Source organism: Sturnus vulgaris, chromosome 13 (genome assembly GCF_052056855.1).
Source record: "Sturnus vulgaris isolate bStuVul1 chromosome 13, bStuVul1.hap1, whole genome shotgun sequence".
NCBI lineage: Eukaryota > Metazoa > Chordata > Aves > Passeriformes > Sturnidae > Sturnus > Sturnus vulgaris.
Window position 1 is genome coordinate 20,564,332 of NC_142255.1, and position 13,842 is coordinate 20,578,173.

Sequence of the window (13,842 nt, forward strand, 5' to 3'; positions counted from 1 at the left end):
AAGAATGACACGCACAGGAACACAAGCACACACAGGCAGGGAATGCCAGGCTGGTGAAGGGTGTCTCGCTGCCATGGCCTCCAGCCCCTGCAGCTACAGAACTGATCCAGGCTTGAAGACATTTCCCTGTTTGCCCAGGTCTTTAGTTTTGCTTCACCTGAATGAGACAGTATGTGCTTTATGTGCAATCCCCAAGCTTCCCCTTAGCTGCTGTGGCCAACTGTTCCTCCAAGCCCTGTAAAAGCTTATTCCTTGCCACGTGGCACAGGACTCACCAGGTAGGAACACACTGTTTACAACCCTCAACATTAACAACATAAACACAGAGTGGGTGGTCTGGTTGTCCCCTGCACCCAAAGGCCAGAAGCACACCAACAAGCATACAGATCCACTCTTGCTTGTTCCTGGAGGAGGCTGTAGGTGCTGTAGGATTGTAAAGGTGCTGTAGGATTATAAAGGCACCAATGCCTCAGTTGGTCAGGCAAACCACCAGCATCAGTGCATCAAGGGAGCCCTGCAAACCCTGTCTCATGCAGGGACACATTGAAGCAGGAGAGCCCTGGACAGAGCCCCCATTTCTTCATTGTGGCACAAACAAGTCTGTATGGAGGGCACTGCAGGGGCACCCTTTCCCAGAGCTAGAACAGGGCCTGAGTCAGGATGCCAGGCGCAGCCAACGGGGGCTGCAAGGGGCTGGGCCCACCTGCCCCCATGCCTGGGGCAGCCACCCCCACCTGCAGCCCAGCCAGATCGTGGTCATCCAACTGGATCTCCCCAGCCCTGGCGTCTCTATAGGCCAAGGAGAGTCCCTCAGGAAAAAGCCACGGTGGTCCTGGGAGCTCTGCAGCCACTTCTGGGACCAGACCAGAGTGGTACTGCTGCCAAAAACCGGGTCTGCTCTCCCCTAGACTGGCTGCAGAAAATGCTGCCAGAAGGCTGTCTCCCAACCCAGACCACGGACACCAAAAGAAAAACACTTCCCTGCACTCCCTTAGGGATCATGCTCCAGTGCTGACCCACTAACTGGAAAAGTACATGTGCTTTGGGCTTTCCTGGCTGCCAAAGCTGGCCTCACCCCACACGGCCTCTGCCACACAGGCACAAAAGCATCTGTTCGGCTACTGCCAGTGAACTGTTAAAGTTTGGCTCTGCCCCCATGCTTCCTAAATTTCCCTGCTAGCAAGCAGATTTCATGGAAGATAAAACCTCTTCCTTTCTTCGTAGAAGCCGCAGAAGGTAGCAGGCAGCAGGTAGCAGATGTGGCTGTAGAGGCTTGTGACGCAGTTTTACCCAACTTAAGAGAAACGATTATCTTCTGCGGCAGGATGCGCGCATAGGGACATCCTGCACCAGCCACTCGCTCCGACCCTGTGAAACCTCGCATCCCTCGGAAGCTGAGACATGCTGACAAAGACAGCAGGCGGCTGCTTACGGAAAACCCCCCAAGAAGCGGCCATGGCCCCAGCCTTTCCCCACTGTACTGCACCCATGCCAGCGGGACTCCCAGGAGCTCCCCCAGCCTTGCCGTGCAGCACGGCGGAGGTCCTGCCCCACCGGCAGCAGCCACACCTCCTGGCGCTGGCCAGGCCGAGGGCTATGGGGCACGCAGCTGTGCAGGAGCTATTGGCCCTTGCTGCCCGGGAGGCCGAGTCAGGCAGCAGCACTGGGGCTTGGTGCGGCTGGCTGGCAGGCAGCGGGCAGGGCAGGAAGACTGGAGCCAGGGCTGGCTCCGGCTGTCGGGAGCAAAGGCGGACGAACAACCTGCTCTACCGCGCTGCAGGGAAGAACTGCACGGCTTCAGCAGCAGCCACGGCCACCGAGCCCCGCTCTGCCCCGAGCAGCCGCGCTGGCAGCGGGCACAGCACACACCCACCAGCCCCACTGTGCACCAAAGCGAGGAGCGGTTTTCTCAGGCTGTGCGGGGGGAATTCGGCACAGCAATGTGCCAGACGCAGGACGTTTCCCCCAGCTCAGCGAGTTACGGGTGACCCTAAGCCCTCGGTGTTCCAGCAGTGCCGGCTCAGATCCAGCCCCGCACGGAACACTCCCTGCCGCAGAGGGTGGGCGGCAGCAGGGACGGCCGGGCTGTAGAGTCCCAGCGCCGTTAAGACACGGCCGGAGCAGCGGGGCCCTATCGCGGCGCTGCCCGCTGCCCCCGCCGCCCGATGGCCGCTCGGCCGGTGCCTCGCCCTGACGCCGGCAGGGGAGGAAACCCGCACCGTGCGGGAGGGAACGGAACCTCTCCCGGCCGAAGGCGGATGGCGAAACGACCGGGGACTCCCCCTGCTACCCAGCCCTAGGGTCCGGCGCACCCCGCACCGAAACGCAGGCACGGGCGGAAACTCCGAGCGCCAGGCCCCGACACCCCGGCAGAGACCCCGGCCTGAACGTCACTTCCGGCCCCGGCAGGGTCCCGGTCGCGACGGAAGCGGCAGCAGTTCCGGTTCCGGGTGAGCGCTCGAGGCGCCGTTGTCAGCGGCACCGCTCCGCACCGCTTGGCTCGGCTCGGCCCGGCCTCCGCCCGCCGCCACCATGTCGGTCCCCAGCGCCCTCATGAAGCAGCCGCCGATCCAGTCCACGGCGGGCGCCGTGCCCGTCCGCAACGAGAAGGGTGAGCTGGGGGGCCGGGGCTCGGCGGGGCGGCCGGACGGGCGTAGGGCCGGGGCTGGGACCGGGGCGGCGGGGGCGCGGTGCCGAGACCCCCGGTGACGGCCCGGCGCCCACAGGCGAGCTGTCCATGGAGAAGGTGAAGGTGAAGCGGTACGTGTCGGGCAAGCGGCCCGACTACGCGCCCATGGAGTCCTCGGAGGAAGAGGACGAGGAGTTCCAATTCATCAAGAAGGCGAAGGAGCAAGAGGTCGAGCCTGAGGAACAGGAGGAGGAACTGGCCAACGACCCCCGGCTCCGGCGCCTCCAGAACCGCATCGCTGAGGATGTGGAGGAGCGGTGAGTGCTGGGTCACGCAAGAGCAGAGTCTGGGGCCGGGGAGCTGGGACTTTGCTACGCTATAGGAAGAAACTGCACAGGGCAGGAGCTGGGAACATTGTCCAGGCAATGAAGCAGTGTCTGTGACTTCTCATGTCCACAATACACTGTGCCTTGGGCTGCTTTCCAACCAGGAGCTAGCCAGGTGCAGCCCAGGTGTGTTTGGGTGGATGGTAGCAAAAACAGGCTCCGAAATAGAAATTAGTGTAGTGTGCTGAGGCTCAGGGTTGCGAGGAAGAATGGTGTCTCATGAAGTGTACACTGGACAGGGAGCACTGAGTGCTGTTTGCCTCCCATGGAGCTGCTGTTCGTTTTGTTTCTACTAACTAGGAGTCTTCTCATTGGGAACTCCATTCTTCCTTAAAGCATGGACAGGGAAGAGCTGCCAGTGCCCAACCACTGCAGCCTCCTGGGAGAGAACGTATCAGTTCTGGCATGTTTGGCAGTCCCAGTGCTTACCATGGCCTTGCTAGAAACGATTTGTGAACAGTCCCTTTCCTGCATCCCCTTTACCTTCCAAGTGCCATGCATTAACTGGGGTCTCTTGCAGGCTGGCAAGACACCGCAAAATCGTGGAACCTGAAGTGGTTGGAGAAAGCGATTCAGAAGTGGAGGGGGGAGAAGCTTGGCGCCTGGAACGGGAGGACACCAGTGAAGAGGAAGAGGAAGAGATCGATGATGAGGTGTGTTTGCAGAGCCAGATAACGGGCCTAGGAAAGCTGGAAGGGCACAGGCTGGGACTGCCCTTTGCATGGATATGTGGGCTGTCTGATGTATCTGGACAAGTGTCACACGTAGCCATGACTTAACTGGTGGGTCACCATGCTCTGGCATGGAACAGGACTCTGGGGGAGGCCACACCACATCCAGAGAGGCAGGTGCATCTTCTCAAAGCCAACACTCCAGACATGACGTGTGTTTCATAGGAGAGAGAGAAGTGGTGTCAGGGCTGCCTCTGACTGGCCTGCGCTTGTCCCCTTTAGGAGATTGAGCGTCGGCGCGGGATGATGCGCCAGCGAGCGCAGGAGAGGAAAACTGAGGAGATGGAAGTGATGGAATTGGAAGACGAGGGCCGGTCTGGAGAAGAGTCTGAGTCAGAGTCCGAGTATGAGGAGTACACGGACAGTGAAGATGAAATGGAGCCACGTCTCAAACCAGTCTTTATCCGCAAGTAGGTGATGGAAGTGTGTGGGCTGGCCCTGGACTGTGGTAGTCAGAAGCTGGGGCCTAAGAAGGCCTTGCTGCCATGGTCTCTTCTCACTGTGAGGAAGCCATTCACCTCCTTTGGGCGGGATGAGATAATCACAGCCTGACAGTGCACAGCTAGGGAGCAAGGGGCAATCCCTGCATCCACATCCCCATATCAGTTGCACTGGGTTGCTGTGGGATCAGGCTGTGGAGTCTGACTATAGTCCTTGGGCAGGGGCCATACGGTGACAAAGAAACGTGGTAGTTCCCAGAAAAGGGAGAGCCCCAGGGTTTGACCTGTCCTTGGAGAGGGCAAAGGCTGAAAGCAGCTGCAGTGTGGGAGCCAGGGAGGGCTGAGCGGCTGCACTGGCTCATTGGAGGGCTGAAGGCTGTCATGGCCCTGCTCTCAGGAAGGACCGGATCACAGTTCAGGAGAGAGAAGCAGAAGCCCTGAAGCAGAAGGAGCTGGAGCAGGAGGCAAAGAGGATGGCAGAGGAGAGGCGCAAGTACACGCTTAAGGTGCGGAGGGGTGGGCTGGAGGCCGGAGGGGGCAGTCACTGTAGCAAGCTTAGCTTTGCCCTCACTGCAGATTGTAGAAGAGGAAGCAAAGAAGGAGCTGGAGGAGAACAAGCGCTCGCTGGCAGCGCTGGATGCACTCGATACAGATGATGAGAACGATGAGGAGGAGTACGAGGCCTGGAAAGTCCGTGAGCTGAAGCGTATCAAACGAGACCGCGAAGAACGAGAAGCGTAAGTATTGTCTGGTAGACAGGAGGCTGAGAGCCGCCAGGCAGTTGAAGCACCTTTTCCCCAGGCTGCCCTTTGGCAGCAGGGTCCCAGCTGGACTGAATGCCCAGAGCCCCTCCTGCCCGCCCTTGGGGTGCCTTTGCTCCCCAGCAGTAAACGTGTAAACGGAGGTGCTACTGGTGACAGCCTGTCTCCCAGGGGGTGCTGTGGGGACACAGAGTCTCAGGGGCTTCTCTCCCACCCAGCATGGAGAAGGAGAAGGCAGAGATCGAGCGTATGCGGAACCTGACAGAGGAGGAGCGCCGGGCTGAGCTCCGGGCCAATGGCAAAGTCATCACCAACAAGGCAGTAAAGGGCAAATACAAATTCCTGCAGAAGTACTACCACCGTGGCGCCTTCTTCATGGTGAGTGTGCTGAGGGCCAGGCATGGCTGCACTGGCTGCAGGTGTGAGACTGCAGGGCCACCTTTTCCCCGTGGGGAGCCTCCCCTCTCCCACAGTACCCTGGGGTTGGGGGTGCCCTGGGACAAGAGCCAACCTTCAGAGGCAGCATGGGGCTGAAGGTGACCCAGAGTGACCTCACCAGATCATGTCAGTTTGGGGGTTCCCAGCTGAAATGGAGCTGAAGCTGCAGAGCTGTCCCTGTGCTGCTGTTTGGGCTGACAGACCAGCCAGAACCAAGTCAGCTCTGCATGGGTCGTTGGAGAAGCAGCCTCGGGAACAATGCTCGCATCCCTCGCTTCAGCAGGAATTAATAGGGCTGCAAGTACTATGGCAGCGCTGGCAGAGCAGAAATATGACCTTCAGGCAGCTTCCCCCCACTGCTGCCAAGACTTACTGGAACGTTTAAGGCTGAGCATGTGTGTCCTCCTGCAGGATGAGGATGAGGAGGTGTACAAGAGGGACTTCAGTGCTCCGACCCTTGAGGACCACTTCAACAAGACCATCCTGCCCAAAGTCATGCAGGTGGGTGTGCTGGCAGAGGGTGCCCAGCCCTTATGCCAAGGGGTGGGAGTTCTGGGCAGGGAGGTGCAGCAGGTCCTGATCCCCCCTGAACAGCTGCTCACAAGTTCTTCTGCTCCCCAGGTCAAGAACTTTGGGCGCTCGGGGAGGACGAAGTACACACACTTGGTGGACCAGGACACCACTTCCTTTGACTCTGCCTGGGGCCAGGAGAGTGCACAGAACACCAAATTCTTTAAGCAGAAGGCAGCGGGGGTGCGGGACGTCTTTGAGAGACCCTCGGCCAAGAAACGAAAAACGACCTAAGGGCAGACGCAGGAGGGTCTGGTGTGGCTGATGCTGGCAGGAGGACACTGCTCTGCCAGCTGCCAGAGCCTGGGCAGGGCCAGAAAGGACAAGTTCCAGGACTCCTGTGGTGGCAAGCCCTTCCCCTGCCTGTACCACGCCTACCCTGATGAGGTGTCCCACTCCCTGTGCTGAGCAGACCCGATGGGTTCCTTGCCCACACAATGTGGAGGATGATGGCCTGTGGTGCTGGCCAGGCTGGTGGCCACACTATATTCCAGCAATGGCCACTTTGGAACTTTGTCAGTGTCTGGCACATTGCAGCAGCACCCCTGGCTCCAGCACATCCACTTCTGGAAGAATTACCGGACTTTTGCAGCCATCTCATCCACAATCCCTTGCTTGTACTGTCCCTGGTGTCAGTCTGAGCCCTGTTTTAGGGTGGTCTGAGCTGGCCCTATCTCCTCACCGCGGTCCTGCAGGACTTGGCTTTTCTACCTGTGTGGGCTGGGAGGGTTTGATTAAAGATTCGATTTTCTCACACACTCTGACTCCATTCTTCTCAAAGACATGGCCATCCCGTTCTGTGCCTTCCTTGTGAGCCATGGTGAGCTGGGGCAGCACAGGAGGCACCAGCCTGGGCAGGGCATGCATGATCAGCTGTCATCACTGCCTCAGGCCTGTGCCTGGGCTGTCCAGCCTGTGCTGCCCCAGGAGAGCAGCATGTCTCAGTGCTCAGGCAGGTCACTTTGTCCTGTTCCAGTCAAAGGGGTGCCCAGCTGGCACTGCCAACACACTGCCACATGGCTGGGCCCCACTGTGCATTCAAGGCCAGGGGCATGTGCTCAGCATTGTGCAGACCACAAAGACAGCCCAGTCCCAGCAGTGCCTTTATTGGTATGGCAAGAGGCCCATGCCTGGCAGCCCGTGGCCTCCCAGCTCAGTTGGTGAGGGTGATGAGAGCCTCCACCACGTTGCCCATGTGCTCGCGCAGGCTGCGCTCCGCTGCCGCCCGTGATATTTCCATCTCCGTCATCTGCAGAAAAACAGCCACAGCCCCGTACAGCATCCGCAGGGCCCCGCGGGCTGGGCGGGGGGCAGTGGGGGACACCCACCCATGGGGACACTGGACCGGCCTCAGAGCAGGCACGCCTCCATGGGTGCAGTTTCGCACCCAAGATTTGGGACATGTCAAAGCCTGCTTGGGGTCCCGCCCCTACTCACAATCAGCTCTAGATCCTCCTTCTTGATGGTCACTTTTGCCAGTTCTTTCTCCCTAGGACAAGAGATGGACAAACCTCTGGTGACCAACAGCCCCCGCTGGCCACTGCCCCGGTGCTCCCTCGGCCATGAGGCGGGCAGCAGCGACGCCTCGCAGCACTGTGGGACAGGGAGAGGGGGCCAGGGAAGGGCCGGGATGTCACACAGGGAAGCAGATGCCTGGGTCGTGTCCCGAGTGATGACAAGTTGCAAGACAGGCACTATCCCGGAGCGAGCGCGGACGGTTACCTCTCCTGCTTGGCTTTCTGCTCCCGGGACCTCCGGTCTCCGATCACCGACATAGCCTGCCAGAACGAGCGCGGTCACCCCGCTGTGCGGCACCGACCGGGTCAGCGCCGCGCCGGCGGCACGGGCATCAGCACCGGCGGTCAGCGCCCGGCTCGGCCCCGCTGCAGGCAGCGCCCGGCCTCCCACCCTGGCCCGGTCCCGTCCCGCCGCCGCACCGTCTCCAGGTTGGAGCTCTGGATCTCCTTCTCCTCCGCGTAGTCCGTGACTCGCTCCAGGTCCGCCGCGCCGCTATCGTGCTTCCGCGGCTTCTCGGCCGCGCGGCCGCCCGCCCCATCGCTGCCTCCGCCGGAGCCGTTCGGCTCCGTCTCCAGCTCCAGCTCCACATCGCCCTCCGCCGCCATGCCGCCGCCGCCGCGGCCCGTTTCCGGTCACGTGCGCCGGCGGCGGCGGAAGCGAGCGGTGCGCGCCGCCAGAACCGAGCGCGGGCGAGGCCAACTCCGGCCCGCAGCTTGGGCCCGCCGCCAGGCCCGGTCCCATCGAGCGGTCACGGTCTGCGCTCCCGGGGCTCCGGGTAGGCCAGAGCTAGCAGTGCCGGCACTCCCGGGCCGCTCGATAGCAGCGGGCCGCCGGCGCTGCCGAGGCGCGGAGCCAGGCCGGCCAGGCGCAGCCGTGCCACTGCCCGCGAGTGCCCGCTGGCGGTAAACCGGGATTGCCGGGTCAGCGACCCCCATGTGGCTCCCGGCGCCGCTACACAGACGGTCGGACGAGGCAGGCCGCAGCGCGGCCCCGGCCGGGTCCCCGGTCGCTTCGGGGCTGGGCTGTGGCCGTGCTTTCCCGTGCCCCGGTGCTGGCCCGGCGGAGGATGTACCGCAGCCCGTGCCCGCCCCCGCCGCTCCCTTGGCGCACGCGTCTCACATGTCACCCACCCCCGCCATGGGGACACCGCGTCCCCCGGGCCGGGCTGTGCGTGGTAGCGGGGGACACGGGGGATCTGTGCTGCGGCTGCGGCATCCGCCGTGTCAGGGCTCTGCCAGCACAAAGCCTGAATGGCTGTGGAGCAGCTGAAGAAAGTTGATGCCAGCCTCAGTGCAGAGCCTCCTACATCCCTTTGTTTGTCCCCAGCTCCTGCCGGTCGTGGGGCGTCCTGCTACCCACTGGATGTGCTTCCGCTAGCCAGCGAGGTACCTACGTCCCTTGGGTGCCTCTGTGCCCGTGGCTACTCCACATCCCCCAGCCCCTCCACACGGCTGTATGGTACTGCTCTGGGATCAGGAAGACATCGTGTGCAGACCCCATGTGCCCCTCATGCAAGCTCATGTCCAGGCCACCTTCCAGGGCCTCGCCCTGCCCAAGGAGGGACCGGAGTCTGGGCAGGGATGCCCATGGCCAGGAGTCACTGGGCAGTGCCCATGGAGCACCCCAGGGGTGGCTGCCTGGAGGGAACTGTGAGCAGATGGCAGGGCGGGCCGAGTTGACAATCCCTTAATCCCATCAACGCCGCGGGGGCTGAGCAGAGCTGAGCTGGGCCATGGCGGGCACAGCGGCACGCGGGCACTTCCTGCACCCGTTGCTCTTCCAGGTGGGACTTGGGGTCTGGCGGGGCTGGGAGCCTGGGTGGGAGTGGGGCTGTGTGGGCAGGGTGTGCTGGGCCAGGCTGGGGAGCAGTGCTGGCCCCTTGGGATCCCCACTGACCATGCCCCTCCCCAGCTCTGCTGCGGTTGTCACGGGCTCCGTGTGTCCACGAGCACGCGTATCCTCTACACGCTCCTGCACGTCCTGGCCTCTGCCGTGTGCTGCCTCATGATGTCCCGCACTGTGGCCCAGGCTATCACAGAGAAGGTGACAGAGGGAACTGGGACACCCAGGGTACTGGGAGTGTTGGGGGTCCCGAGGGTGCTGGAGATCTCAAGGGTACCATGAGTTCTGGGGGTACTGGGGTGCCAGGCACCTCAGGACACCTAGGGGTATAGAGGGGAGCACTGGGTATGCCTGAATTGCCAGGGGCGTCAAGAGTACTGGAATCCTGTGGATAATGGGATGCTGGGATAGTAATAGAGCTGCTGGGAGTGCCAAGAGTGCTGGAGGTGCCCAGGGGCAAGGAGTGCCTGAGATGCAGGATTTGCCTGGCGTGCTGAGGGTCCCAGGGTAGTGGGGAAGGTGTTGGGGATGGTGGGAGTATTGAGGTTTGGATGTGCTGGATGCCGTGGGCATTGGGGGGTGCTGGCTGGACACACCAGCAGCCCTGTCCCATCAACCACTGTGCCTGCCAGGTGCCCTTCTCAGTGGTGCTGTGCCAACACCTGCCTGGGGGCACAGACTGTGAGCAGCTGGTGGGCTCCTCGGCCGTGTACCGGGTCTGTTTTGGCACTGCCTGCTTCCACCTGGCACAGGCTGCCCTGCTGCTCAACGTGCGCTCCAGCTCTGACCGCCGTGCACAGCTCCACAATGGGTAAGGATGGGCCATGGGGCTGGGACAGGGTTTCCTGGGATGGGGCTGTCAAGGGCTCTGTCCTACCGATGTTAACTGCCCTGTAGGTTCTGGCTCCCGAAGCTGCTGGTGCTGATGGGCCTCTGGGCCGCCAGTTTCTTCATCCCTGAGGACAACTTCATCCGAGGTATTTCTGTCCCCTCCCTCCCCGTCTGAGCTGGCACCCTGGGCACCCCTTTTGGCCCCTGCCTGCCCTGTGCCATCTCTACCTCTGCCCTCTTCCCCCAGTCTGGCACTACACAGGTGTCTGTGGGGGCTTTGCCTTCATCCTCATCCAGCTGGTGCTGATCACAGCCTTTGCACACACCTGGAACAAGAACTGGTGAGTGCTGGGGTGCCGGGTGGGTACCTGCCCATTGCCACCACTCATCCACTCTTCTGCAGGCTGACAGGTGCTGCACAGGACAAGCGCTGGTATCTGGCCGTGCTGCTGGCCACGGCCACCTTCTACATCCTTGCCTCTGGCGCCTTCTCCTTCCTCTACAAGTTCTACACCCACCCAGCTGCCTGCCACCTCAACAAAGCGCTGCTTGCCATCAATGGCAGCCTCTGTGGCATCATGTCCTTCATCTCCATCACACCATGTGTGCGGCTCAGTGAGTATCACACAGCACAGCATGGTGGGGGCTGCCATGCTGCATGGTCAGCTGTGTCCTGGGCTGGGGGTGACTGTGGGCCTCAGCTCAGGGCCAGCACTTGGGCACTAGAGGAGAACCTAGCTCCCCAGGGTTCCCACTGGCCCTTCCTATACCTTGGCACAAGGTGTTGGACAGGAGAGTGGCAGGAGGGGACTGCCCAGGGCCCACTCAGAGCCCCACCTGCCCCACATGGCACTCCAGGAACTCTAGTAACACCTCTGTGCCCACTCTTGCAGAGCAGCCGCGGTCAGGGCTGCTGCAGTCCTCGATCATCAGCTGCTATGTGATGTACCTCACCTTCTCTGCACTGTCCAGCCGCCCCCCAGAGAGAGGTGAGTGTCCCTGTCCACCACCAGCAGTCCCTGCCATGATGCATGCCCTTCTCACCTCCACCTCCCTGCAGTGCTGTACAAGGGGCAGAACCTCACTCTGTGCTTCCCGGGGGTGCAGCAGGATGAGCTGCAGACAGAGGACACCACGGTCGCCGTGCTGGGCGCTGCTATCATGTACGCCTGCGTGCTCTTCGCATGGTGCGTGTACCCTGCCCGGGCACAGCCACGCGGGGTGCCAGGGCTATCCTGAGGGGTGGCAGGACAACAGCAGCTGGGGTATTGGCGGGTGGACAGGGGAAGCATAGCAGAGCTTCCGTGACCATTGGGAATCCACGGGGCAGGCTGGGAGCCTAGCACAGGGTGATGGGTGCCTGTTTTATGATTTCTACCTATCTCCTGTGCACAGCAATGAAGCCTCATACCTTGCTGAGGTCTTTGGGCCCTTCTGGATGGTCAAAGTCTACAGCTTTGAGTTTAAAGTGAGTATGGGTGCAGCTGTTCTCCACGTCCTCCTGCTACAGGCACCCCAGAGTCACCACCTCAAGGCCCTGTCCCAGCCCCAGAGAGGGGCAAGTCTGTCTAGCCAAGCACAGAGGGCTGCCCACACCACCTGCCCTAGCAATCAGGCAGGGCTCAGCCTGGTCACAGTGGCCACAGGGCTGGGCAGTCACCACTCTGCTCTCCCTGCAGAAACCTTCCTGTTGCTTCTGTTGCCCTGAGAAGATGGAGGAGGAGCTGAGAGGTGAGTGCAGTGTCTGTGTGGGAGAATGGGCAGTCTGTGTCCCAGCCTGGGAGTGCCATGCCCCCACACTCCCCCAGGCACCGACCAGGCATGTGAGCAAGTAGAGGAGAGTGCCAGAGGACAGTTCATCATCCAGGATGAGCAGGACCGGGTGGTCTACAGCTACTCAGCTTTCCACTTTGTCTTCTTCCTTGCTTCGCTCTATGTTATGATGACACTCACCAACTGGTTCAGGTAGGGCTCTGTGCTGCTGCCCAGCCCTCCCTGCTCTCACTCCAAGCCTCTGTGCCGGGCTCTGATGGTATCACCGAGCTGACACCTGCTGGGGATGCTCAGGGCTCTGTGCCCACAGACCTGCACTGCTCCAGTGGCAGCTGTGCAGCGCAGTAAGAAGGGCTGGAGGGCAGAAGGGACAGGACATGCCCGGGGACACGTGGCCACTGGGACACGGTGACCTGGTGGCTGCAGCTGGCACTGGAACCCCCTGTGTTGGCATCCCCTGGGCAACCAGTCCTCTCCCACCAGCTATGAGAATGCGGTGCTGGAGACCACCTTCACACACGGCAGCTGGTCAACCTTCTGGGTGAAGGTGTCCTCGTGCTGGGCTTGTGTCCTGCTCTACCTGTGGCTGCTGCTGAGCCCCTTCTGCCTCCATGGCTCCCCACAGCACCGGCACAGTACCGGACCACGAATCGTGCGGCGCCGACGTGCTCCACAGCGCATCAACGTCTCAACATAGTCCCTGCTAGGACAAACTGCCCAGGGCTGGTCCCTGCTGTGCTTGGTCCTCCTGGCCTCCCCTGACCCAGGAGACAGCAGCACCTGAGAGTGTGAGGGGAGCATGGGAGGTGGATGTTCCCAGGCATACTGGCCCTGTGCTGAGCCAGGGCCACCCTAAGAGCCAGAGCAAGCTGGTGGCAGGTGCTCAGCCTGCAGCCTGGTTGCCCTGGCCTCACTGGGGGAGCAGGGCTCTGCCCTGGCTGCCACTGCCACGGTACATTCATTGTAAATACCTGCTTCAATACATTTTTTATATAAAACTCTGAACTGAGCCCTTGCCCTGCATAAGGTGATGCCATGGGCATGGGGAGAAGGGGTGCAAGCCCTGGGAAACACCCCGAGTCAGCAGCACTCTGTAGATCCCTGCAGAGCCTGGCCTGAGGGTTCTGCCAGACCCCCGTGCTGCAGGCAGTGCCGGCTGTCCTCTGGGGAAACAATGCCTTGCTCATGCCTGCTGCAAGCACAGGCCACTGGGCAGCCTGCCCACAGCCATTGGCATGGCCCTTCAGGCCCTTCGTTGGCAACTGCTGCAACACCGTGTGTCCTTCGGGCTCCCCAGATGCTCCAGCCCCTCACAGCCCCTGTGCCAGCCTCAGGCAGGAGTCATGAGGCCCTGCTAAGAGGATGCTGACTCCCTACTGGAGACCTGCAGATGGCAGTGAACGGGGCATTCACGAGGTACATCAGGATGGTTTACCATGGCCATGCAGTGGCAGGGGAGCAGCCACCAGGACAACCAGGAATGTGCACCTGCCCAGGGCTGCTGCTCGCACAACCCACCTTGGGCTGAGCCCAGGTGCTCCCCCACACCTGGTTAAGGGGAAACTCTCCAGGAAAAGTGAGAGTGCTCCCCTCAAGGTTTTCCCTTTTCCTGGTGTTTCTATCAGACCTGGAACTGCATTTGGCTCTCAGGCTCAGCATAGGCATGATGGGAAGCAGACAATGTGGCCATAGGCTGCCAGCCCCAGAGAGCCGCATGCCACCCCTCTGTGCTGCAGGACATCGAGCAGTTACAGCCATTGATGCTGGTGGGCAACAAGACGGACCTGTGGCCTGGTCGAGGGCATCCACAGACCACAGGCAGCTGGCCACGGTGAGCAGCAGCTCCTCAGGGCCCCACTGACACCCACTGCCAGCCCCAGGCCCACAGCTGCGTGTTCTGCGAGTCCAGCGCCAAGGACGGCA

At 61.6% G+C, this 13,842-nt stretch overlaps 3 protein-coding genes across 3 annotated transcripts; 2 read left to right on the forward strand and 1 right to left on the reverse strand.

Annotated features, from left to right (window-relative positions):
- The first annotated feature begins 2,409 nt into the window (after positions 1–2,409).
- Positions 2,410–6,711, forward strand: MFAP1 (microfibril associated protein 1). The gene is made up of 9 exons (XM_014887855.2): positions 2,410–2,611; positions 2,727–2,946; positions 3,536–3,668; positions 3,969–4,156; positions 4,584–4,692; positions 4,763–4,923; positions 5,166–5,325; positions 5,797–5,886; positions 6,007–6,711. The coding sequence occupies exons 1-9, from the start codon at positions 2,533–2,535 to the stop codon at positions 6,187–6,189; spliced, it is 1,323 nt and encodes a 440-aa protein (XP_014743341.1). The 5' UTR covers positions 2,410–2,532; the 3' UTR covers positions 6,190–6,711.
- A 334-nt stretch (positions 6,712–7,045) lies between these two features.
- On the reverse strand, positions 7,046–8,102 carry HYPK (huntingtin interacting protein K). The gene is made up of 4 exons (XM_014887856.2): positions 7,893–8,102; positions 7,678–7,733; positions 7,393–7,444; positions 7,046–7,204 (listed from the first exon to the last, which is right to left on the reverse strand). Exons 1-4 carry the CDS (start codon positions 8,076–8,078, stop codon positions 7,109–7,111), a joined length of 390 nt encoding a protein of 129 aa, XP_014743342.1. The 5' UTR covers positions 8,079–8,102; the 3' UTR covers positions 7,046–7,108.
- Positions 8,103–8,291: 189 nt separating this feature from the next.
- Positions 8,292–12,920, forward strand: SERINC4 (serine incorporator 4). The gene is made up of 12 exons (XM_014887788.2): positions 8,292–9,256; positions 9,385–9,516; positions 9,948–10,126; positions 10,213–10,292; positions 10,394–10,487; positions 10,550–10,761; positions 11,040–11,135; positions 11,207–11,333; positions 11,542–11,614; positions 11,826–11,877; positions 11,955–12,111; positions 12,403–12,920. The coding sequence occupies exons 1-12, from the start codon at positions 9,206–9,208 to the stop codon at positions 12,614–12,616; spliced, it is 1,467 nt and encodes a 488-aa protein (XP_014743274.2). The 5' UTR covers positions 8,292–9,205; the 3' UTR covers positions 12,617–12,920.
- Positions 12,921–13,842: the final 922 nt, after the last annotated feature.

What these genes read in the sequence shown, in the direction of transcription:
- MFAP1 (XM_014887855.2), top strand. Translation starts at nt 2,533, where the DNA reads ATGTCGGTCCCCAGCGCCCTCATGAAGCAGCCGCCGATCCAGTCCACG. An exon ending in GCCCGTCCGCAACGAGAAGG is followed by an intron (nt 2,612 to 2,726) that starts GTGAGCTGGGGG and finishes CGGCGCCCACAG; the next exon opens with GCGAGCTGTCCATGGAGAAG. An exon ending in GCTGAGGATGTGGAGGAGCG is followed by an intron (nt 2,947 to 3,535) that starts GTGAGTGCTGGG and finishes GGTCTCTTGCAG; the next exon opens with GCTGGCAAGACACCGCAAAA.
- HYPK (XM_014887856.2), bottom strand. Translation starts at nt 8,078, where the DNA reads ATGGCGGCGGAGGGCGATGTGGAGCTGGAGCTGGAGACGGAGCCGAAC. An exon ending in AGAGCTCCAACCTGGAGACG is followed by an intron (nt 7,734 to 7,892) that starts GTGCGGCGGCGG and finishes TCGTTCTGGCAG; the next exon opens with GCTATGTCGGTGATCGGAGA. An exon ending in CAGAAAGCCAAGCAGGAGAG is followed by an intron (nt 7,445 to 7,677) that starts GTAACCGTCCGC and finishes CTCTTGTCCTAG; the next exon opens with GGAGAAAGAACTGGCAAAAG.
- SERINC4 (XM_014887788.2), top strand. Translation starts at nt 9,206, where the DNA reads ATGGCGGGCACAGCGGCACGCGGGCACTTCCTGCACCCGTTGCTCTTC. An exon ending in TGAGGACAACTTCATCCGAG is followed by an intron (nt 10,293 to 10,393) that starts GTATTTCTGTCC and finishes CTCTTCCCCCAG; the next exon opens with TCTGGCACTACACAGGTGTC. An exon ending in CAGCCGCCCCCCAGAGAGAG is followed by an intron (nt 11,136 to 11,206) that starts GTGAGTGTCCCT and finishes ACCTCCCTGCAG; the next exon opens with TGCTGTACAAGGGGCAGAAC.